Source organism: Sciurus carolinensis, chromosome 9, assembly GCF_902686445.1.
Source record: "Sciurus carolinensis chromosome 9, mSciCar1.2, whole genome shotgun sequence".
Lineage (NCBI taxonomy): Eukaryota > Metazoa > Chordata > Mammalia > Rodentia > Sciuridae > Sciurus > Sciurus carolinensis.
In genome coordinates, this window is record NC_062221.1 from 6,140,409 (window position 1) to 6,163,918 (window position 23,510).

The 23,510-nt window shown below is 43.7% G+C and overlaps 1 protein-coding gene across 6 annotated transcripts in view; it reads right to left on the reverse strand.

Moving 5' to 3' along the window:
* Nucleotides 1–23,510, reverse strand: part of Veph1 (ventricular zone expressed PH domain containing 1) — a 222,698-nt gene that overhangs the window by 9,365 nt on the left and 189,823 nt on the right. For 4 of the 6 annotated variants that reach the window (XM_047563393.1, XM_047563390.1, XM_047563389.1 and 1 more), the window contains one exon: nucleotides 15,944–16,061. In XM_047563393.1, the coding sequence (XP_047419349.1) occupies nucleotides 15,944–16,061 (118 nt within the window). Of the gene's footprint in view, nucleotides 1–15,943; nucleotides 16,062–16,162; nucleotides 16,339–21,093; nucleotides 21,327–23,510 lie in introns of those variants that run through there. The other 2 variants (XR_007110145.1, XM_047563392.1) reach the window with 2 other exon arrangements.

The following is a 23,510-nucleotide window of genomic DNA, read 5'->3' on the forward strand; positions in this document are numbered from 1 at the left end:
GGTGACATTTAGTTATGTACATTTATGTTGTTTTCCTAGCACCTTGAAGTAATGAAATTTGTTCCACTGCTTTGGAAAAACCAGACGGTGCCTGTTTGACCATATGAGAACAACCCTGCTTTTCTACACTATCACGTATTTTTTTCTTAATGTAGGTCAAATAACCACCTCAGACAGGTGGATTGTCTATCTTGGCAGAGCACTTCCAGGGTAAGGATACTAAAAGGTTGTTTTCATAAGCAAAGTTCTATTAGAGATAGTTTGACTTTTTCTCCTTGTCTGATGACTATTCAATTGGCTGTTCTCCTGTCAACTTCAAATTAAGGGTAACAATGGAAAATATGTATCAAAATATACTAGGTAGTGATAAGGGCTATTGTAAGGGTAGACCAGGGAGGGTGCCTGGAGGTGAGTATGCACGTCTTTAGGAGTCAGGAAACAGCAGGAGCAGCTGGGGTCTGCCTGGACCCGGGGTCGGGGGGTGGGGGTTGGGGGGATGTTCAGTAGGTGTTTATTCACACCATGCTGTAGAGTCACAACACTAGCAGTAGGAGGAAAGAAAGTTTCAAGATTCAGGAGGAAAACAACAACAAAAATCAAAATTAAAAAAAAAAAAATGAAAACCAGCACCACCAAAAAAATCTCAGGCCAAAAATTAGGTTAAAAATGTTTTAGAAAAATGTTTTTCCATGTTTTCAAATTAGAAAAAAATAGTCTCATTGTAATGTTCAAAGATTTTGAATATGAACTAAGAAGGTTTAGGCTGGAAATAACAATAGCCCCCTTCTGCTCAAAGGGAACTGAGAGGTCAAAAATCAAAATAAAGAAGTGTGCGTGAGGTCATTGGGTCAATGCCAGCAGGCAGCACTACTTCCCTCCCCCATCTTCCTTGAAGGTTTCACTCCAGTTTGAAACCACACTGCTTTCTTGCCACAGTTTTAATGCTAAGGCAATTTAATGTAACACCATTTAATAATGGTACATTTCTTATTTATCCAAAGAAATACTGGAAATAGTTAAGACACCCAGGATGATTTGGAGTCGTGATTGACTTTGGTAATATCTGAGCGCACAGACCCTCTGGGTCTGGTGCAGGGGATTCACTTCTGTTTCTCCTCAAGGTAGATCCAGATGCTTCACTTGAAGACTGTACGTGACAAAAGTTTTCAAGAAGCACTTGGCCAGATTGTTGAGGGATCCTTAGGGGCATGGGGTGAGCTGGGTGTCAGGCCCACACTACCCATGATAGCAATTGGAACCCACACTGTGACCACAGCTATCAATCTACATGTTCTTCAGAATGCTAATACAAATATTTACACATTAATTGCAACCCTTTTGTGCATCAAGAGTTTAAAATATCTGTTGACAGAAAATGAATTTTGAAGGTGCTACTCAAAGTGAAGTTGATGAGTAAAAGTGAAATAATAACAGGTTCCTTAAAGCTGAGTCTCCACAGCAGGAGGACTATAACGACAAACACTCACCCGCCATTCTCTCAGCCATCCCTCAACTCACACGTCTGGGCCACTGTGTTCAGATCTGAAGGGTCACACAACCTGGCTTACAGGGAGCTTGGCTTTATTACTTGGTGGGTAGGTAAAGTATTTTACAAAGCTCAGTGTCCAGCTTGGCCAGTGCCCCTGGAGAAGTTCAAGCTAAGTGTTACCCCAAGAGAGGAAATGCCACTTCTGGTTGGGAAGAGAGGCTACTGATGAGGAAGGGGAAAGCGTTTCCCAGGGTGAGTGCAGAAGCGGCTGCAGTGCAGGAGGATGTGCAGAGGAGCCCAGGACGCTGGGAGAAAGAAGGGGTCAGAGGCAGGTCCTGAGGCATTTGCTCTGGGAAGACAGGTGGGGGCTGGGGGACACATCGATCCACAATTTTCAAGGTATAAGTCAGGAAGGAGACTGGGCATCAGTCATGGGAGGTCACATGGACTTTTTTGGGGTGATCTTCTGAAGCCATAGTAGAAAGAACTAGTGAGGGGCTGGAGCCTGAGGCCCAAACACTGCTCAGACGGCTTCATGGCCCCCAGCTGGGGTCAGCAGTGTACACAGAGGGCCCAGCAGGAAGCAGGTGGCCTCCAGCTGGGTAACTGAGGAGGTTAATAAAGGGACAGTTTACACAGGTGTGGGCAAGGTGTGCACAGGCACCATAGCTCTCTGGGGCCAGTGGCCATGCAGGCCAATACCTCTGTGCCTGAAAAGGAAAGGGAAAGGACAGTTAGGGATCCTGAGGGAGACCTGTCCATGGCAGGCACTGTGGTTCAGAGTGGAGACCCAGTCAGCCCACAGTGGCCAAGCAGGGAAGGAGCTCCTCAAACACCTGCCTCATTCTCCTCCACAGTGACACCTGCTGGTGCCTTAGTGCTGAGCAGAACCAAAAGCCAGGGGTCAGGAGAACACCGATGCTGTCACATGGCCTCGCGGGCGTGGAGCTGGGTAGACAGATGGAGAGCAGGCCAGTGGAGTGTAGATCTATGTCACATTGGGTAAAGTTGGAATCGGTATCTGCAGCGTGCTCATTTATAGGTAGTTTGTGCCCCATTCCATAGTGGTTTGAGCACTAGACAGGGTGGCAATGGCCTGTTCTGGAGGAGGGGTAGGAAGGAGCAAAGGGAAGTAAAATATAGAGAAACATCTTTTTACACCTCAGGAGTGGAACTTACTAGAAGCAAATGAAGTGCCATAGTAGTTGCCTCCCAGTTAATGAGATGGTTCAACAGTCTTAAAACTCTTGTCACGGAATACTGAGTTCCACTTTTTATTAGTACCTTCTGTCGTTCATTAATTCTCACTCTGTTTTATTCAAAATGCGATTATGGAAGGTACCAGGCGAGGGACATGCCAGGAAAGGGAGATGCAAGGACAACAGGGCAGTCTGAACACAAGAGGGAAGCCGGTGCAGTAGTCACAGTACAGAGGCTAAACCCAGGGCAGAGCTGTGCTCAGGGTCTCTTAGTGTAAACTGGGGTGGAGGAAGCAGGGAAGCTTTCCCGAGCAGACATTGTCGGAATTGAATTCCCAGGAATAAGCTGCAGGTGTGAAGGTGAGGGAGGAAGGTTGGTCTGAAAACCAAACAAAAGAACTAAACCAGCAGAGGGATAGAGCTGAGGGAGAGGCTTGAGCTGTGTTCTGGGAGCTGTAACTCAGTCTGTGTGGGCAGAATCCAGGCGGGAGCTGGAGACCCATCCGGTGGGAGAAGAGGAAGTGATGAGGTGTGAGACTCAAGGAGAGGCCAGTCCCAGAGAGACTCAACCTTCACGAGAGCTGGAACCTAGTGCTTTGTAAGGTATGAAAGGCAATATTTGAAGACATATGACCCCTTTCTTCTTAGGAGCACAAGAATTTAAAAATTTAAAGTCTGCATCTCAAAGTGCATGGCAGTTCTGAATGTTTTTGACTAATTTTAATTAAATACAGTGTGCCATATTTACTCCTTATGTAACAGATGACACAGAACTGTGTGGACTTTCTCTGATTTGATCTATTATTTGTGGGGCAAGGACACTGTCCTTTATGACTGGCTGGTCTTGGGTAAGGCATTTAATCTTAGTGAGCTTCAGTTTCCTCCCTGTAGAGTTGTGCTTAACAATGGGGCAATATGCATGGTGATGTGGGTTGTGCACTGCACAAGGGCACTCTGCCAGGGTGGGGAGGGGAGCTGAAATTCAGCCTGAATTTGAAATTGAGCCATATACCCCTGAGTGCACTATGTCCACCATAAATAAAGGGACATAAAAGTGGCAAGAAGGTTCACAGTGGCTGCTAACCAAGACCTGGCCATAGTAAGGAACAATAACCAGCAGTTACCAACATCATAATTATGCTAAACAAAAATGATTTTCATCATCCTTTCATTGTGATGATGTACAGAAGGTTTTAGAAATAGCACACCCTAGTGGATTTAAATAGGAAACTCCTTCCTTCCTCGAAGAGTGTAATGACTATTCTGGATCTTTTGTTGTTCCAGATGAATTTCATGATTGCTTTCTCTATTTCTATGTAGAATGTCATTGGGATTTTAATTGGAATTGTATTAAATCTGTATAGCACTTTTGGAAGTATGGCCATTTTGATAGTATTAATTCTGTCTATCCAAGAACACGGGAGATCTTTCCATCTTCTAAGGTCTTCCTCAATTTCTTTCTTTAATGTTCTGTAGTTTTCATTGAAGAGGGCTTTCACCTCTTTCGTTAGATTTATTCCCGAGTATGTTATTTTTTTAGAGGCTATTGTGAACGGAGTTGTTTTCCTCATTTCTCTTTCAGATGATTCATCACTTATGAATAGAAATGCATTAGATTTATGTGTGTTGATTTTATATCCTGATGTTTCATTTATTAGTTCTAGAAGTTTTCTGGTGGAGTTTTCTGGATCCTCTAAATATAGAATCATGTCATCCGCAAATAGTGATAGCTTGAGTTCTTCTTTTCCTATTTCGATCCCTTTAATTTCTTTGGTCTAATTGCTCTGGCTAGTATTTCAAGGATGATGTTGAATAGAAGTGGTGAAAGAGGGCATCCCTGTCTTGTTCCAGTTTTTAAAGGGAATGCTTTCAGTTTTTCTCCATTAAGAATGATTTTGGCCATGGGCTTAGCATAAATAGCCTTTACAATGTTGAGATGTGTTCCTGTTATCCCTATTTTTTCTAGTGTTTTGAGCATGAAGGGGTGTTGTATTTTGTCAAATGCTTTCTTGCATCCATTAAAAATATGGTACTGGCAAAACTGGAAATCCATATGCAGTAAAATGAAATTAAACCCCTATCTCTCGCCCTGTACAAAACTCAACTCAAAATGGATCAAGGATCTAGGAATTAGACCTGAGACCCTTCACCAAATTGAAGAAAAAGTAGTCCTGAATCTTAATCATGCTGGCTTAGGACCAGACTTCCTTAACAAGATCCCCATAGCACAAAAATAAAAGCAAGAATCAATAAATGGGATGGATCAAACTAAAAAGCTTTTTCTCAGCAAAGGAAACAAATCAATAATGTGAAAAGAGAGCCTTCAGAGTGGGAGAAAATCTTTTCTACACACGCCTCGGACAGAGCACTAATCTCCAAAATTTATAAAGAGCTTAAAATACTTTACACCAAAAATACGAAGAACCCAATCAATAAATGGGCTAAGGAACTGGGTAGACACTTCACAGAAGATGATATACAGGTGATCAACAAGTTTATGAAAAAGTGTTCATCATCTCTAGTAATTAAAGAAATGCAAATTAAAACCACCCTAAGATTTCATCTAACTCCAATTAGAATGGCTATTATCAAGAACACAAGCAATAGTAATTATTGGCATGGATGTGGGGAAAAAGGCACACTCATACATTGCTGGTGGAGTTGCAAATTGGTGCAGCCACTCTGGAAAGCAGTATTGAGATTCCTCAAAAAATTTTTAATGGACCCACCATTTGACCCAGCTATCCCACTCCTCGATTTATACCCAAAGGACTTAAACTTAGCATACTACAGTGATGCAGCCACATCAATGTTCATAGCTGCTCAATTCACAATAGCTAGATTGTGCAACCAACCTAGATGCCCTTCAGTTGATGAATGGATAAAGAAACTGTGGTATATATACACAATGGAATATTAGTCAGCTACAAAGAAGAATAAAATTATGGCATTTGCTAGTAAATGGATGGAGTTGGAGAATATCATGCTAAGTGAAATAAGCCAAGCCCCCAAAACCAAAGGCTGAATGTTTTATTTGATAAGTGGATGATGATACATAACTGGGGTTAGGGGGTGGTGGAGGTGGGCAAGAAAACAATGGAGTAACTTTGGATGGTGTAGCGGAAAATGGGTTGGGAGGGGGTGGGGGAAGGAAGGATAGTAGACTGAGACAGACAGTATTACCCTAGGTATATGTATGATTACATGATTGGTGTGAATCTACATTGTGTACAACCATATAAGTGAAATAATGTACCCCATTTGTGTACAATGAATCAAAATACAATCTGTAAAAATAAAAATAAAAATAAAAGAAAGAAAAGAAGCCAAAGTAAAAAAAAAAAAAAAAAAGCAATTACTTCCCATTCCTAATAAAATCAAATGTATTTCTCTTCACTTTAAAAAAAGAAAAAAAAGTCATGAGATAAAAGTGTTAGGGACAGTGAGCAAAGCCAGAGTGAGAAAGGGAGTCCTTTTCAGGTTCAAAGCCTGATGCTTTGAACTTTTACCTTTAATGAAAATGCAGGTGGGAGAGGCACTTCAGGATCACAAAGTGAAGATGAACTCTAGTTTTGGAGTAACTGATTGACTTGTTCATAAGACAGCCATTTTCTGGTCAACTCCATAATGGATTGGCTGCACTGGGGGTGTTTCCCATGGTGTCTGTGGTTGCTCCCTTCTCTTTCTGGGCTACCCCTGGTCCTTGTGTTAAGTTGGAAAAGTGACAGGAGACAGTACTCTCCATCCAGACTCAAATTCCTTATCCTGTGTGCTTTCTGGCATTTGCCAATTTTGTCTAAAAAATGTTGTATTGCATACCCGATACTTGAGACCATCATAATTTAATTTATCTTTGAATTTTTAGATAATCTTTCCTGATTGTTGAAGATACCTTCAAAAGTAGTCATATTTTGGAAGAAAATACATAAACCCCAAATACTAACTTTTTAAATTTAGAGATGAGGAAAAAATATGTAATCCACCCACATTTTGAAATCTCTGCTTCTGGGAATCATGGCTCCTACACAGTCCGTAGGGAATTCATTTGTGTGTATTGAGAGTCTCAAATTTACTTCCATCTCTTTCCCTGGTTTTACTGATTTTGCATGTGCATGTGTGTGCGTGTGCTCGTGTGTGTGTGTGTGTGTGTGCACCAGTTCTATTAAAGCAGAGGGTGTGCTTACAGAGGGTCACGCAAGTGCAGAGGCCACGGGAGCCACATTTACTAGACTGCTCGTCTGCGGCTTTTGAAATCACTGAGCACCGCAGGAGAAGGCGTGTTCTTATACACACCCATGCAGTGTTTTAGAGGCCATGCTTCTTCATCAGCAGTGTGAACAAGGAGGCGTGAGCAGCATGGACTTTGTAATGCCCCACAAGATGCTTTGGGGACCAAACAGGACAGACAAGGCAGGCTCTATAGCACCCCTTTGAGGATACTTGGTGTGTGCCACTTGCTCAGTGGCTACACCAAATAGCGTGCTTTCAGGGCTTCTCTGACCAGTTGCTGAGTAGTGAGCAGCACTACCACTGTATAGGCCTTCAGAGCTGTGTCGCAGGCTGGGTTCTGAGAACCACCTCTGTCACAATTATCCACTGACTTGTTAAAAGTCACACTCCACGCACTACCCCAAAACCACTGAATTCAAATTTTGGGGCGGGCGAAGGGCCTATTTTTTAGTGACTATTTCTTCCACTCAATAGTAAGTTTTATGCAGTAGTCCCTCCTGAAATTTTAACAAGTTTCCCAGGTGATTCTTGCTAGTCCAAGAACTTCCAGGAGATGGTTGGCATCCTCGTGATAGATGACAACGGCAGGTCCTCTCATGTACAGAGGAATAAAACTGATAAACTAACAGTAGAAAGAAATTTAAATGCCCTTGCTATGAAATAAAAGGCGAGGACAGCAGTGTAAGATCATATTCATAGCCTTGGCTTCAGCTGAGAAGATTCTAGAGAAAAGGCTCAGATCAGTGTCCGCACCATTTGATTTTATTGTCTTATTGGTTAGACAAAAATTCTAAGGGTGCTCTCCAGGAAGATGACCTGTTCAGGAGTTCTGAGTGGCATGTGTGGTCATCTTTGTCCCTTTATAACCCAAAGAAGATTGGGCTAAACTTGCCAAGCGATGACTAATATTTAGGGACCAATGGAAAAGACCAGGGAAGGGAGATAGACAATCATTCAATTTTAGGGTTACATTTTAAAAGAGTTTCACATAAACTGTGTTGGTCCCACTTAGTCCCATTAATAAGATCTCATGGACAGATACCACTGGTACACCTGGCCATAGGACTTTGGATTGTTTGAATCACTGACCACTTGCCCATATAGCCTGGACATTGCAGAGCTTGCTGGGTGCTGGGAAAAAGAAATCTGATCTGCTCATACCTTGGTGACCAGGAGAGTTTGGGTTGTGCAAGTTGAGCATGTTCTAACCACTCTCCCAGTTGCTTCTGCTGTCCTGGGATTCTAGAACACTTTACAGGAGTTACCTGCAGGACCTTCATGGAGTTCTTAACACAAATTCCATAAGCTATCTTCAGCACTTGGCCACAAACCTTTTGGCAGTGAATAGGAGTTTACAAGTCCTGCATTAGGAACTTTGGTGAGAATATATACATCATCATATACTGTAGGTCTTATATACATACCCATGCATATGTATTTACATATATATGTGTATATAAACACACATGAAATACTTCATGCATTCTGCTAAATAATCTGTTTATCATAGTACTTTTGAAAGAACTTGTCTTGGAAAATTGCTTACACAAAGAATATATTTGGGATGAAAGGTATGCAGCAAATGTCATCATATGAGTGTCTACCCTTTTTCTCCTAAGATGAATCTATTGTGAGTTCATTAATTTGTTTTTTGCCACTGCTTGACTGAGAAAAATTTTACTATTGAAAATCTTCCAAGATACAAACTTTGGTGATTCATTTATTTGGTAAATATTTACTGAGCATCTTTTGTGTACTAGGGACTGAGAATGGGTGCATGAGGAAAGACCACTTACTTCATAGAACTGACTGTTCAGTGGAAGAAATAGGCACTGATCAAAGGCTCACCCAAGAAACAAGATGGCAGCTGTAATTAGTGTTACTGTGGGAGTGTTGGCTGCGGTTACAGAGGCTTCCCTGAAAAACCACTGAGTATATTCAAAAGAGCTCTGGGCATCAGTTTTCAGAATAAGTATAATTTTTAATTCACATATAAATATTTTAGGAATGAAGTTTTGTTTCCATTTACAAACTCACCCGTTGAAAAGTATAGCGGTGCTTTTTAGCAAACACAGAGAACGAAGTCACTAAATGTCTCAAGAGGGCGTTCTTATCCTGCCTAGGTTTTCACTTCCCATCTTCTCAGAAACTTACGGTAAAGATCATCATCTCCCCTCCTATACTCTGATCTCTCCCACCCAAAGAAGCCTCCCGAGGACTTGTAACCACACTCAGGGGCTTCACCTCTGCTTCGCCTCCACCCACTGCTGTTTTTCTCACCTCCTCCTTATGCCAGAACTCTCTCCATTCCCTTGCCTCCTTCCTCCCTTGAGGCAGCCTCCAATCCTTTGCCTCTCTGTGGTCTCTGATGGCTTCAGGTCACCCATCTGTGCACATGGTCAGTCCTCATGATACTGGCCTCTGAGCAGCATTTAATCCTATTCACTGGCTCCTCCTTAAAATCTTCTCTTTTAGTTTCGGGGACACAACACTTCCCTGTTCCCTCCTGCCCTCTGGACACTCCTCAGCCTTTTTTCCAGCTCTTTCCTGAGGAACTTCTCTCCTTTTCACTCTGTACTCTCCTGGGCCAGTCTTCGCTGGTTCTACAGTTCAGTGACCACTTCTTCAAGAACCATTTTCATGCACATATGCAGGTTCCTCTGAACTCTAAATTTTCACCTCCCACCATCTACTTGATACTGGGTATCTCAAACTCAGTTCATTTAAATTAAAACTCACCACTGTCCCTCCTTCTTCCCCCAAATGCTTGTTTTTCTTCCAGGATTCCCTAAGCTGTGTAAATGAAACACCACTAGGTCTGCTGCACCAGGCTGAGACCCACTGTCCTGTCACCCAGTCTAGTCTAACACCCGGTATTGAGGATTCTACTTTCTCATGCCTGTCTGCCCCTCTCCATAGCCCTAGTACAAGATGTCCTCACCTCTTACCTAAAATAACAGCAATAGCCTCCTCATTGAATGACTCTGGACCCTTCCAGTCTGCCTCTCACACTGTGGCCAGAATGATCTCTTAAAGCAGAAATCGATGGTGACATTGTTGTGTGACATCTCATGGGGCTGGCTTTCCATCACTCTTAGCTTAGGGACCACTCTTCAGGGTCTCACATGGACTGGTCTCTCTGCCTCTCGGCTTCAGCTGACCCACATCCTTCTCCCCTGTGCTCCACTGTGCTGGGGAGAAATCTCTCCGTTCCTAATACCCACCATGCCCTTTGCTGCCACCAGGCTTTTGTGTGGGTGTTTTCTCCTGGAACTCTCTTTCTGCCCTCTTCAGCTGCTTAGCCCTCCGATCACAGCTCAGATCTACTGCTTCAGCAGTATTTCCCCAGGAACACATTTCTGTGCTGGCGATTTGTTTGTGGGTAATCGGAGTGACTAGTGGCTTGCTGCAACTGAGCCTTACCAGACACTTTTACCTACATCAGGACAGGGCTGTTGACCAACACGCAAAGGCAGATGAAAAGTGGTGCCAGTGAAACAGGAAGTCCACCCAGAGGGTGCTGGGCCACTGGACTCAGCTTCTCTCCCACCCAGGCTCACCAGTTACCAGCAAGACTGCAAGGGGCTCTGTGCGAACATGTGTGGGAAGCTTTTGAGTAAGACGTGACAATTGGCCTTGCCTAACCTTTAATCTTGTACACAGCAACTTTTATTTCAAAGCTTTAGTTCAGTTAGGTTTCTTTTTTCTTTTTTTCTTTTTTTTTTTTTTTTAAGTTGGGGTCTTGCCATTTTGCCTAGACTGCTCTTAAACCCCTGGGCTTAAGTGATCCTCCTGCCTCAGCCTCCCGAACAGCTGGGACTACAGGTGAACACCACAGTGTATACGTTTTGTTAGCTTATAAAAATTTTTGATAAAGTGTTAAATTTCCTTAAGTTAGACTCTAAGACTGCATTTCAAAACAAACCCTACCTTTTCCATAGTTGTTCTATCACTCACATGACTACTGAATTAGGCATCCATTTGCTAAGTGCTTATTAGGCATTCCCGTGTGCCAGGCCTTGGGTAGGGCACACAAAGATGGGTGATGTGTGGCTCCTCCTCTTGCAGTTACTGTCTAGTGGGAGACTGATGGCAGACAGCATGCTCTGTGCAGTGCAGAAGTGGGCAGGGGACAGGAAGGACAGAGGGGAGAGGAGTTTCTTTTGTTGTGGAGTATGTGTGTGTGTGTGTGTCCAGGTGCATATGTGCATGTGTGTGTGTGTGAGTGTGAGTGTGAGAGAGCGAGTGGGCAAGAGAAGGAGAGTGTGGGAGGTTTGACAGAGGAAGGTCCAGGACACAGAAACGCGGAAGGAGTGGAGGAGGGGCAAGGAAAAAGTTCCGTATCTGAGTCGGTTAATGAAGTGTGGATTTGATTTGTCGTGGATATTCCACAGTATCTTGGAGCAAGCTGGGGCTCAGTTTTCTGTGATTAGCATACATCCAGTAGTCCTGACAGAATGCAGACGTGAATGCATGCAGCTACGTGCGGCAGGCCTGGCCCTGGTTTTGGCACTCTAGCAACATTTAGCACGGAAGGCTATTTTAGCCTGCGTGGCTGGAGGAAAGAAAAAAGACAAACCAAAACATCGCCTACAACCAAAGTGGGGTTCCTTTCATCACTTCAAAAAGCCTGTGAAAGTTGGCATTGAAATTAAGTGGAGAAGTTGGATATTGATGCTCATGAGGCTATTCGTGGCATTAGGAGTGGGGTCCTCGGAGCTCCTTCACATTGGCATTTGGAGCAGGAAGTCCACTTGCCCATGAGAGGGAGATCCATCACAGGAGAGCCATGGTCATAAGTACCAGTCGCTGCCATGTCTCCTTCCAGAGGAGGCCTGTTTCTACTGATTTCATTCCCAACCATCTCTGATTGCCATGCGATTCAATTAACACCACGTTCTTGTGAATATTTGAACTCAGTTCTATAGAGGAATCAGAATAGAAGGTCGTCTGAAAAGAATTTGCCCATTTCCTTTTAGAACCGGAGGAGACCTCCCAGTGACAATCACGTTCAGATTCTCCGTATCTAGTGATTCAGAGAGTGGTCACGCTGGAGACGGCCCAGATTTATAGAGGAGAACATGACTGCCAAAACTCCAGGCTGCTTTCTGCGGGACAAAGGCGTCCCACGTGTCTTGAGAAGCAGGAGTGAAAGTCATGACCTAGTTCTTCCTCCTACTTTAAAGCATGGGACTGAACAGAGAGCCAGAAGTGTCCCAGGGTAGTCCTCTGACTGACTCTTACCGTCACATGCAGTTCCAGGACACAGGGCAGCTGAGGGAGGGGCCCGCATGGTTTTCCAGAATAAGTGCTGTTCTGTTACGCCCACTTGCTCAATCCTGCGACAAACCTCACCAGCAAGTCTTCCAGGATTACTGAGTTATTTCTGTGATTTTCTAATTTTCTATTCTGTACTTTTAAAAAGTGGTTACCAAAACTGAATCAACAATCAGAGGAACCGGAAATAGCAGCGATCATTTGTTGTGTGTAATAATTTCCCACACATTGCCACAGCAAAATTCTTGCTCTTCTTGTAAAATATCACCCAGAGGTAGAACACTTCTAAAATATCAGACGTCCTCTGGGTCCTGACAATATATTATAACATTAAGGAATAATTATTCTTGCAATTTCTGAAATTCGATGCCCTTAACTTGGACTTGCCTTAGAGGTTGAAATTCTGGGTTCTGGAATCAGCCTGTCTGGATTAAAATCTTGGTTTTGTGATTAGATAGATGTGTAACCTTGGAGAAATTGCTTAATTTTGGTTTTCTCAGTCGTAAAACATAGTCAGTAATGGTCACAAAATGATAAAAATGTATGTAAAGCTTCATATATAGTAGTTAGAATGGTAAATGTTAGCAATTATAATCATTTCTGGGCCTCTGCAATAACTCTAGAATTTCGTTTCCTCTGACTTAATATACACTTAATTGAATACAAAAATTATTGATCTTTAAATATTAAACTCCAGTGAACTTCCACGTGTTGGTGTGGAAGTCAGTGGGAAGGTGGTGAGAATTTACCCACAGAGGGGACACAGAGGTTGCTGTCAGGTTCTGAAGGACTCCACAGCTAGGTCCACACGTTTGGAAGAAGCATTTTACGTTTCTGGCTGTCTTTCCTGGTGTCTAGATGCCTAATTGCCTCAGATATTTTCCTCATTTATGGAGATGCTGGCCAGCATTTTAAAAAATGTTGGAGAACTGAGTATGTGAGAACAATTATTGTATCATTGATTGGTCTCTTTAAAGAATGCTAAAAATCCAGTTCATTCAGGCTTTTGAATTAGAGTCTGATTCTACTTCCTTAGACTCCTCCTCCCTGAGGCTGGCAGGGCAACTAGCCCTGGTGGAGACACCAGCGGAGGCCAGAGCAGCGCACCACACATAGTGGACACAACAGTCAAGCACCAAGACAGGCAGAGAGCGGCCTTTTGGTTTCATGTGGCTACTTTTCTTAAGGCGGAAAGAGCACCGATGTCCACTTACCAGGTTCAAAATTTCCTGGGTGTGGGTGGTGCTGTATTTGGCATAGTTTACACATAATCACGATCCTGAGGCAGCACATTTTAACATTCAAGGCATGTTTGACTTTGCCATTTCTAAATATTATACATCCATTCACTCACGCAACAGATATCTAGTCCATGCTGACGACATACAAAAGATTACACTAGATTTTCTCATGTCCATCTTCTGGCTCTGACTGAATCAGAATCCCTTTCAGGGCAGAGATGTGGTAGCTTATTCATTTTCCTATCCCAGGGGCCAGCCTGTAGAGGATGCCCAGCCAGTGCCACCAGCATGTGCTGCCTAAATGGAAACTGGGTGCAAGTGCTGAGCTTGCTGTGCATGCCCAGTAACAAGATGTTCTGTCCTGAGCATCTTAAAACCTGGAACTCAAGCAGAATGTAGATGCAGATGCTATCTCCATGAGTATGCTTGGCAGCAGCAGCATGTTAAACCTTTCACTTAAATTAAATATATGATTTATATGCTTAGGTAAAAATAAGAGACGAAGTCAACAGCCTATATAAACTCTTCAGGGGGTCTATGGTTTTGGTGAAAATAACAGTTTAAAATAGGATTTCTCTCCAACTCGAAGCCCCTTTCATGTAGCAAAAGGAAATGAGCAAAGAAATCCAAACACACTCAACTTCTCAGGGCCAAACATTTTGATTCAATATGTTCTGCTATAAAATATTTGGCCTTGTTTGAATTTTTATTGCTATATGTTCTCAGTCTCTGGGTAACTGTGAGAAACAGATAAGAAAGAGTGAATGTGTGAAGTGTGCTTTTCAAGAGCATGGCAGTGAACTTGAGAAAACATACGCTAAGGGAGCACTTTGTGCTTCCAAGTTTTCAGCCCCTTTCCTGAGGCTTCCCTTGGCCAGAGAGATTAAATGCTGGTGCACCAAGGACTCAGCTTCCTCGGAGGGAGCCCTCAGGGCTCTCGGGCCACCTTCAATAAGTACTTCACTTCACCATGCTCTCAGAGAGAGTCTCCTTCATGCTCATTTTTACATGCGAAATAGGGCCTAATTAGAAAGTTTTATAAAGGAGACATTCAATTCTGCAATTCCTTATTTGCTTGAATTAACTTTTTAAAAAATTGGGGTGTTCACTCTGGCATTGATTCAATTCAGTTTCTGCAATCAGCCAACAATCTGTGCCTCACAAAGGCTGGCGTCCTTAACTGCCGGCTCTTCATCCACACCTTTTCCGTGGGGTAATGCATTTTAATTAGTGCCTCTCTGTGAGCGCCTTACGTCTCCATCTGGCCATATAAACACACTTTTCTGATTCAGCCTCAACGTCTTGGCAGTAACAAGAGGATAGACTTGCCACAGTGGGTAATCTTCAAGATGCACAGAATCCTGAAGTTAAAGAACCGGTACAGGTGGCATTATCAGTGGCTTTCTGGAGGGTGGCTTATCTACCAAGTGCCCTTGTGTTCTACAGTATTTCAACACTGCTCCCTTGGTCTAAACTGCACTTCCTGAGCTGAATCAGCATTGCAAAATCTCCTTTCAGAGGGGAAACTAGTCATAAAGTATTCGACCTGCAAGGACACATGACTTTTTAGCATTGGCTTATTATCAGCCTCTTTCCACTGGTCATGTAGGCCAGGTCACCAGGAGGGAGAATGGCAAACTGCTAAAAGAATGGTTCTGGAGTCAGATAGAGTTCAAATCCTGTGTGACCATGGACAGTTGCCATACCTCAGTTTTCCCATCAGTCAACAGAGATAACCTCAGTACTTACCTCATAAGAAAATCATTGAGTATTGATGAAATGATAGAAGGTATCTGATATATTTAGCACAGGGCTTGGATCATATTCACTAATGATTATTATTTTTTTGAAAGGTCAGAAGACCAAATTCCTAGGCAGCAGAAAAGAAAGGGGAAGGGAAATAACCAGACATGGGTTATTCTTCAAATAATCCCTTACTCTTTCAGTGTTCTGCTGTCTACACAGCCAGTCATCAAGCCACCCTGGAAGGGGTCACTCTGAGATAGCAGTACCTGTGTGCACACTCACTTGGTGCACTTCCGTGAGACTCTGGAACATACCTTCACAGGGGCTTGATTTTCTCTAACCCTCTGGACTTTCGGGTGAAATGAAGGGTGCTTTCTGAGAGAAATGACTGACACTCCCTCTCCTCTCCCTTCCACCCTTCCTCTCCTTCCTCCCTTCCTCTCCTTCCTCCTGCACTGGGGATGGAGCTAGACAAGACCCGGCCCCAGCCCTGGCCCCAGCCCAATACTGCCTTCTCCAGACCACGTAGGTGAAAGGCACTGTCTCGTGCTTGCCTCTGGTCTGAGCTTCTCTCCTCCCAACATCTTCCCTTTCCCCATGTCTTTGGTGAGATGCCTTTCTCAGCATGAAGCAGGGATCAGGTACAACCGCATGATTACAACTGGGGATGTTTATGCAGAGGAAAGTCAACCAGGCAGCGGGGCCCACAGACCCGGTGAGCCCACGGGGCACAGGGCTCTGGGCGACGCGGGGCCTCTCACCGCTGGCTCGGTCAGGGTTGTTGCACATGAAGCACTGCCACGCTCCCGCCGCTTCACTGAAGCCAAACACGTCAAAGAACCGCACTTCCTCCAGGCGGAGCTGAACCTGGTCCAGATCCTGTTGCAGGAAGACAGAGCACAAAGAATACAGGTGATCTGCTGCTCTTGGCCTCCCGAGACAGTGAAAGAGGATGCGGGATGAGGACAGCCAGTGCTCACCAACAGGGGCACCGAGGAAGTTGCTGTTGGCCACAGTGGATGGAGCAGTCAGCTCAGACTCCGCCACGGGAGTGCTCTCAGATGCAGAGAGGAAGCAAGCCCCAGGGCTGGTGTCAGCACCTGGCGAGGCCCAGAATCTCTTGCATCCCTTGCATCCAGGAGCAGTTCCAGATTTTCTAAAAAGGAGGGACATCCCAGGTAGCAGTGTTGTTGAAGGAAATGTTGGACGACTTCTCTTTTATTTACATTTTATATAAAATTATGAACCAATATTATTCTCATAAATATTGTTTTCATAAGGCTGGTTTTGCAGGGGCTGATGGAAAACTACAGGGATGGACCTAATGTCTCAGCCCTGGGCTCCAGCACTGTTTTGGTCATACTGTTTATCTTAAAAGCATGTGCAAATTTGCATTCTATTTCATAATATAGCTCTATTGGTTTTATTGGAAAATTATGTCTTGCTATTTATCAGTAAACCAGTTAACTTTTCCTCTAAATGGTGGAGTTTAATTTGATCACGGAGAGGATCGTCCAGTTTTAGGACCCTGGGGCACCCTGCCAATGTGCTCCTGTTGAGAGGCTGAGGAGAATTTCCATTCGACTGTAAATGGATGGAAAAGTATTAGCCTAACCAAATTAAATAGCTCTACTGTCCTCCTGAGGCCTTGCTGGTATGTAAATACCGGTGTCTTTTGTTCTAGGGTGGCCAAGGCTGCACTCTTCAAAAGTTGCTCCTTCTCAGGGGACTGCATGCTCTCCCTAGCCTTCCACGCTCCTTGCTCCCCGTGTACTTGTGTGTTTCTTCTGGGTTGAGCTGGAGTTTCTGCCCCTGCCCTCTGGCCCACGTACTCTCATCTCCTCCACCTATGGTAATGATTCTTTTTCCCAGATCTGGACAGTGTAGGCAATATGTGCACTGCTTGTAATGGTCTAAACAAAGAATGGCTATCTGGAGCCTGTCCAAAGCTCCTGATCCCCACCTCTGGGTTCTTCACACAGGTGACAGGGACCATGAGATCCTTGAGAGCGGAGCATGCCTACGTGGTTTGCAGTTTCATCCTCCATTCTGGCACCAGGAATGGAATAACATCTTTGGTTTGAGACCCAGGGCAAAGTCCATTTTCCAATAAACTGTATGAGGGGTGTCATGGAATTTAAGGGAATTCTTCTCAGAGAACGTTCTCGCTTACTGGAATGTAAGCACGAGGAATTCAGGGATTGTGTTTATTGTGTTGGCCGCTGTGACCTCAGCAACTGAAGAGCTTGTCACATAGCAAGCCCCGAGTGAGTGGGTGGAACAGTGAAAGGCGTAACTGGGACTGAACTGGGTCCTTTCCAGCATTCTCTGTTAAGATCCTCCGTGTTAAGATTCTCTGTTAAGAGGCTCCGTGTGCTGAGTATCTGGGGTTGCTAACATTTCATAACTTTACAGGCTTTCCGACAGGCACTGCATATACAGGAATGTTGATTTAACAAGGTGATTTAGAATATGTTCACTGGAAAAAAGGAGACTTTTCTCTCTCTTTCTTTCTTTTGTTCTTTCTATCTTCCTTTCCTTCCTTCTGTCTTTTTTATAAAAAGAATGTTCCACAAGATAAAGACTAAAGAAGCACCTGGGAGTTTTGTAGGTTTCAAAGGATGAAATCCATATTAAAATTTATGGGGAAAAAGCAGATGTTCATAAATATCAGTTTCGAAACTGCTAACTCTCTGAAGTCTGTGCTTGGCCATTGGCATGCATATTACTTCTCTGTTTCTCACACAATTAAGGATCAATTTTTCATTCACCACAAACACTACTAGCAAACAAAGTACCTAAAATAATACTTTGGGGTTCCTTTATTTTTCCTGTTCTGAGACCAGAAAGGTCCCAGGTTGTTGCCTATAATCCACATTTGTCTTGGCAAAAAGTTACTTACAAAGTTTAAGACAGATGGTAAGCTACATCCCTGCATTCAAGTTCTGAAGCCAAAAGCAGGCTTAGCTCTTCAGAGGATTCAGGTGTTCTACAAAGGGAACCGAGTGAAGAGGATGAATGGTAATCCTGCGAACAACTGAGGTCGGCAACAGGAGCCAACTTTAAACAGAGACAGGCGAAATATGTGCAATTTCAAATATTTGTGGAAGATCAAAGTAAGACAAATCACACAAGAAGCAAGGACAAACCAGTGACAGCTGAGTTTGGGGGTGCTGACCACTTACATGTACTTCAGTCACTCTTTGTCTTCTTCACACTTCTGGGCGCTGTAGCTTCCCTGGGTCTTGCCCAAGAATTGCTACATGGCCCTTCTATTTTGTGATATTTAAAGATAAGAGAACTAAAATTGATTTAGAGAATTACAGATGTCCTTTAAGACAACCAGATTCCAGAAGAATGATAAAAATAATTCACCGTTAACTCTAAGTCATTCTGAGTACTTCAGTTCTGATTGGATTATGGCAGATGGACCCTCGGGTGACCACCCTGTAATTTCTACCTCCTGGTGTTCCTCCCTTTGTGTGTTGGCGGGTTCTACCACTTGCTTCTAACCAAGAATAAGCAAAGGTGATGGGCTGTCACCTCATGACTATCACACACACATACCCAACCACAGTTGCGGTCCTGGTTAGCCCCCACATGCATAGGGAGACTCCCACTGGCCTTGAAGAAGCAAGTTGCCATATTACAAGCTTCAGGGAACTATGGCCAGCTTCTGATAGCCAGTAAGAAATCAAGTCCTGTTGGGTACAGTGGCACACACCTGTAATCCCAGGAGCTTGGGAGACTGAGGCAGGAGGATTTTGAGTTCAAAGCCAACCTCGCTAACTTAGTGAGGCCCTGTCTCTAAATAAAATATAAAAAGTGACTGGGGATGTGGCTTAGTGGCAAAGTACCCCTGGGTTCAATCCCTGGTACCAAAAAAAAAAAAGATGTATAATAATCATACACTAAGAAGGATTTTCCTGACAAGCATCACTTAATTCAAAAAGACAAACCATCACTGAGGGGAAATGATCTTTTAAAATAGTTGGATAGATGAGTTTTTCTCCAATTTTAGGAGAAAGTCATTAATGAGAGCAGGAATTTGGAAAACTACATAAGAAGCCTCTTAGGGGAGAAATGAACCAGTCAATTTGGAAAGAGGAGGGAATATTTCCAACATTGTTCTGCTGACGATGACAGCGTGAGTCCACACAGTGAATCCTGCTCAAGTGTGTAGTGGCCTCTGGGTCTCTCAGTGTGACCCACATGCTGCAGGGGGGACTGTGAGCAATTCTCCAGAGACCAGCAAAAGCACGCATCTGCAAGAACTGTGGGTTCTGGCACACTTCTACTGTCCTAAAGCTATTTATACAACACAGGGCACACAGGTTGCCTCCTGAGCTCTGTGTGCCTCTGGGTACCAGCAGCAACTCCAGCCACGTAGTTCATGCGCACTGTAGGAGACGCAAACAAAAAACCAAAACCCCAGCATTTTCCACATAACAGTAAGGCTCTCTGTCTTTGTAGTTATTTCTAGTGCATACATGCTAATTGTACAGAGTCTGGGGGTGAAATGCACTCATCCAGGGGACATGACGGCAACTCGTCTGCATATTGTTCTGCAGTGTATAGGCGTGGTGTCTTGTAGGCAACTTGGTGTGTTGAATGGACTACCTGGCAAAAGAGACTTCGAAGCACATCTGTGCTGTAAACTTCTGAAAAACAGTATTGAATTCAATTTAGAACACTTAGTACTTACAGCACTGGTGTCAGAGAACATGATACAGAGCCAAGGAGGCACCGTCCTGCATGGAAGGGAGAAGGCACTTGAGTTGGTGCGGTTTTCCTCACAGAGCAGAGCTGGAATAGGCTTTCACCCAGCTGGGGGTGACTGTGTGAAGCTGCTTCTGGTCTGACTCTTGGCCCTTGACTAGATTATATCTGCTGGGCGTGAAGACTGGTTTCTGTGTTATTTTGTTACTTCTGAAACTAGAATAGCATTTTGCCCATTGTAGATAGATACTCAACAAAGCATTATGAATTTTGACTGAGTGAGGCCTATAGACCTCATCTCTATAATAGTCAAGGCATTTAGGAGTTCTATTCTCATGTCTATTCAATTATGACCATTAAGCTTTTCAAAATATTTATTTTTGATTTTTCTTAAGAGATGGAGTTTTGCTGTGTTGCCTAGGTTGCTCTCAAACTCCTGGGCTCAAGCCATCCTCCCGTCCCAGCCTCCCAAACCCCTGGGATTGCAGGTGTGCGCCATCACACCCAGTGGCATCTGCAGGTTGTACTAACTCCCCAAGTCAAATTTGCACACTTGCCTAAGGATCATGAAAAAATAATGTGACAAGAGAATGTTGGCAGATAACACAGCAAGAGGTTACACACAGCAGTTTCTAGAAAAGCTGATGAAGAGTATGGCTTGATTAGAAAATGCAGGTGGCCACCTGGGTGATGTTAGCTAACAAAATTTGTAATATTTGATAGACCCACAATTAATTTTTTAAATCCAATTTATTTTAAACTTAAGCCCATTAAAAGTAGCAAAATATTTTTATCAGTGAAAACCAGGACAAAAGTCTCTGAAAATAGTCAAAATGTCAAGAAAGTGGCATTTTTACAGTGGTGTCAGCATTAGAGTTTCTGGCCATCAGGATGAGTACTTCTATGTTCTCCTTTCATATTGGGAAACAAAGGATTAAGGTGGTTTCTAACTGATGATTTCCATCTACAGGTGTATAATGAGCAGCTACTGTAGGGCACTGGACCAGAGGGCGCTGGCACAGAATGGTTTTTTAGAAGGGTCTGCCTCTTCTCCCTTGGGAATCTCCCTTGCTGGGGGCAAGGTCCTTCTCTTGTCCTTTTAATTTTTCCCCTCTACCCTGATACCACTCATTCCCACTTCCCCTTTATGCAGATGATCCTCAACTTACAGTGGGGTTATTTGCTCACGAACCAAGGTAAATTGAAAAAGCATCACCAGCCGAAGATACATTTAAAACACCGACCCAAAGAATGTCAGAAGCCAGTGCACAGCAGAGGGCTGCTCATCCTGGGCTTGGGGCAACTGAGGCTGCCCAGCAACCTAGAGCATCTCACCACAGTCACTGAAGATTCACATTTGAAGGGTTGGGGATGTAGCTCAGTTGGTAGAGTGTTTGCCTCACATGCTGGGTTCAATTCCCAGCACTAAAAAAACAAAAAAAACAAAAAAACTGAAGATCCACATTTGAAGAAGGGGTCTATCAAATGTGCACTGCTGTGACAAATTTTCAAGTTAAAAGATTTTCTGTGAAACCATTGTACGTCAAGGGCCGTCAACATGGTCGCTCATCTTTTGGTTTGATATCTTGGAACAGGCGTGTGTTCTTGAAAAATAGCAGCGTCTGCTAGTGTGTTTCATGTTCATGAAGGACGTCAAGCCCCAGGCCTCATTCTGTTTCTCGTTTGTTCACTCAAGATTTCACGTGGTGCTGTGAGTACCCAGCTTGTGCCTCTGCGGCTGTGCGGTGAGTCCTGGTGCATGCCCACACCTACCCATCTCATCTGACTACTTCCCCGGTCATGGCCACCCTGTGCCAACTCTGTAACAAAGCACATCCTCACACGTGTCTGTGGTGGACGTGAGCAAGTGTTTCCAGGATGGTCACTTCATAGTGGAACTGCTCGGTCACAGGATATCAGTGTGGGACTGCAGAAAGGTATTTTTGTGTTAGGGTTTCCCGAGCAAATTGTACTGAAACTTGGGAGCTGAGCTAAAAGAACAAAGTGTAGCAGTGAATTTAGGTTTGTTTTCTCAGAGATACGTGTACACGTGTCAAGATGCGGCCCTGGGTCTGGGAGGTGTCCTGGGTTGTCAACTGGAGATGCTGCTCATCTTCTTCCTGGAGAGATTCATTCATCTTCCAAAGGGTGAAAGTAAGAACCAGAGCCCTTCCCCAGAGCTAAGGGTTTTTTCCCCTTCTTTCAGGTGAGAAGGCAGCAATCCCTCCTCTGTATGAATTCCCTGATAAGAACCTCAGAGTTCCTCACCCATAGTGCCAACCTTAGTTTGTGGAGGATGCCTCTGGACCAACCTCAGAGGCAAAGGGAACTAGCAAGCTTATTTGCTGTAAGAAAGTTCTAATCTCCTCTGCATAGAAACCTTGTTTGCATGGGATGGTAAAAATGAACCTTATGCATATCTTTAAGTTCACTCGGTCCTTCCAGACACCTTCCAGAATCAATGCCCAGTTTACATTCCCACCAGCATAGCACGATTTCTTTTTCCACATCACACAGGAAAACTTTCTAGGCTCTGAATTTTCTAGAAGAATTACCATCCCAAATCCCAGTTTGAATTAGGTCAAACTTTTGCAGAACGACTTTGCATTGGGTATTTGCAAGAGTCTCTAGTAACTTCTTAAATGATTGCTCGTTAAATTATGGGGAAATCTAACCATGCTTCCATAGAAGTCATTGTAATTTTCTTCTTCTTTATTGTCCTTTTCTGAGGTATTCCAACTTCTGGGAACCAGATCATCAGTGTGAGGTGTGATTATTTTAATACTCTAACACACGTCAATATTTGGTCAGAATCTAATTTTATTTTAACAACTATCATTTTGTTGATGTGTTCACTACTTGAAGTGGTGGAAGGGGAGACTCTGTCATGGACTTGGAGAGAAAGCATGGCTTCCCAAGATGTTGGAATATTAAGTGTCTCCACTTAGTCATTCAATGGACCAAGCTGCACTCCAAGTGCTGGTGATAATAGTGAGTGTTGCATATGTGGTCAGTAACTGTACTGGCCCTCAGCAGAGAAATGGATAACTGCTCTCCACTTACACAGTGGAAAATTTTACAGATACTCAATGAGTTAGCCCTAAATGTATACAGATATATACAGATATATCTTTAAAAAATATAATGTTAAGGGCAGAAAGCACATTGCTAAAGATACTGCAACATGAAAATATATCAGTAAAATTTTAAAACAATAGTACAAAAACATTCATGGAAATAAAACACATCACCCTCAGGAGATGCCTCAATTTCTTTTTGTAAAGGGAGATGGTTGAAGCAAATATGGAACCTCACCTTCTAACTTGTGGTGGAAGTGGGTATCATATTTCTCCACTCTCTGAATTATGAGCTATTTCATGATTTGATAAAGAGTAAAAGTGAGGCAGAGACTGAGACTGAGGAAGAGGAACTCGGTGAGCAGGGCTTCTATGGTAGCCCTCAGGGCATCCAGAGAGGGGCCTCTGATGTCTCCAGGGGAGGCTGGTCTTGGTGGGCAGAGCCACTAGAGGACTACCTCTTTCTCCTGATTTTTGCACCTATCCTTGTCAGAGGGCTCCATGGTAAAGTTCTTTAACCCAGCTCTTCAAC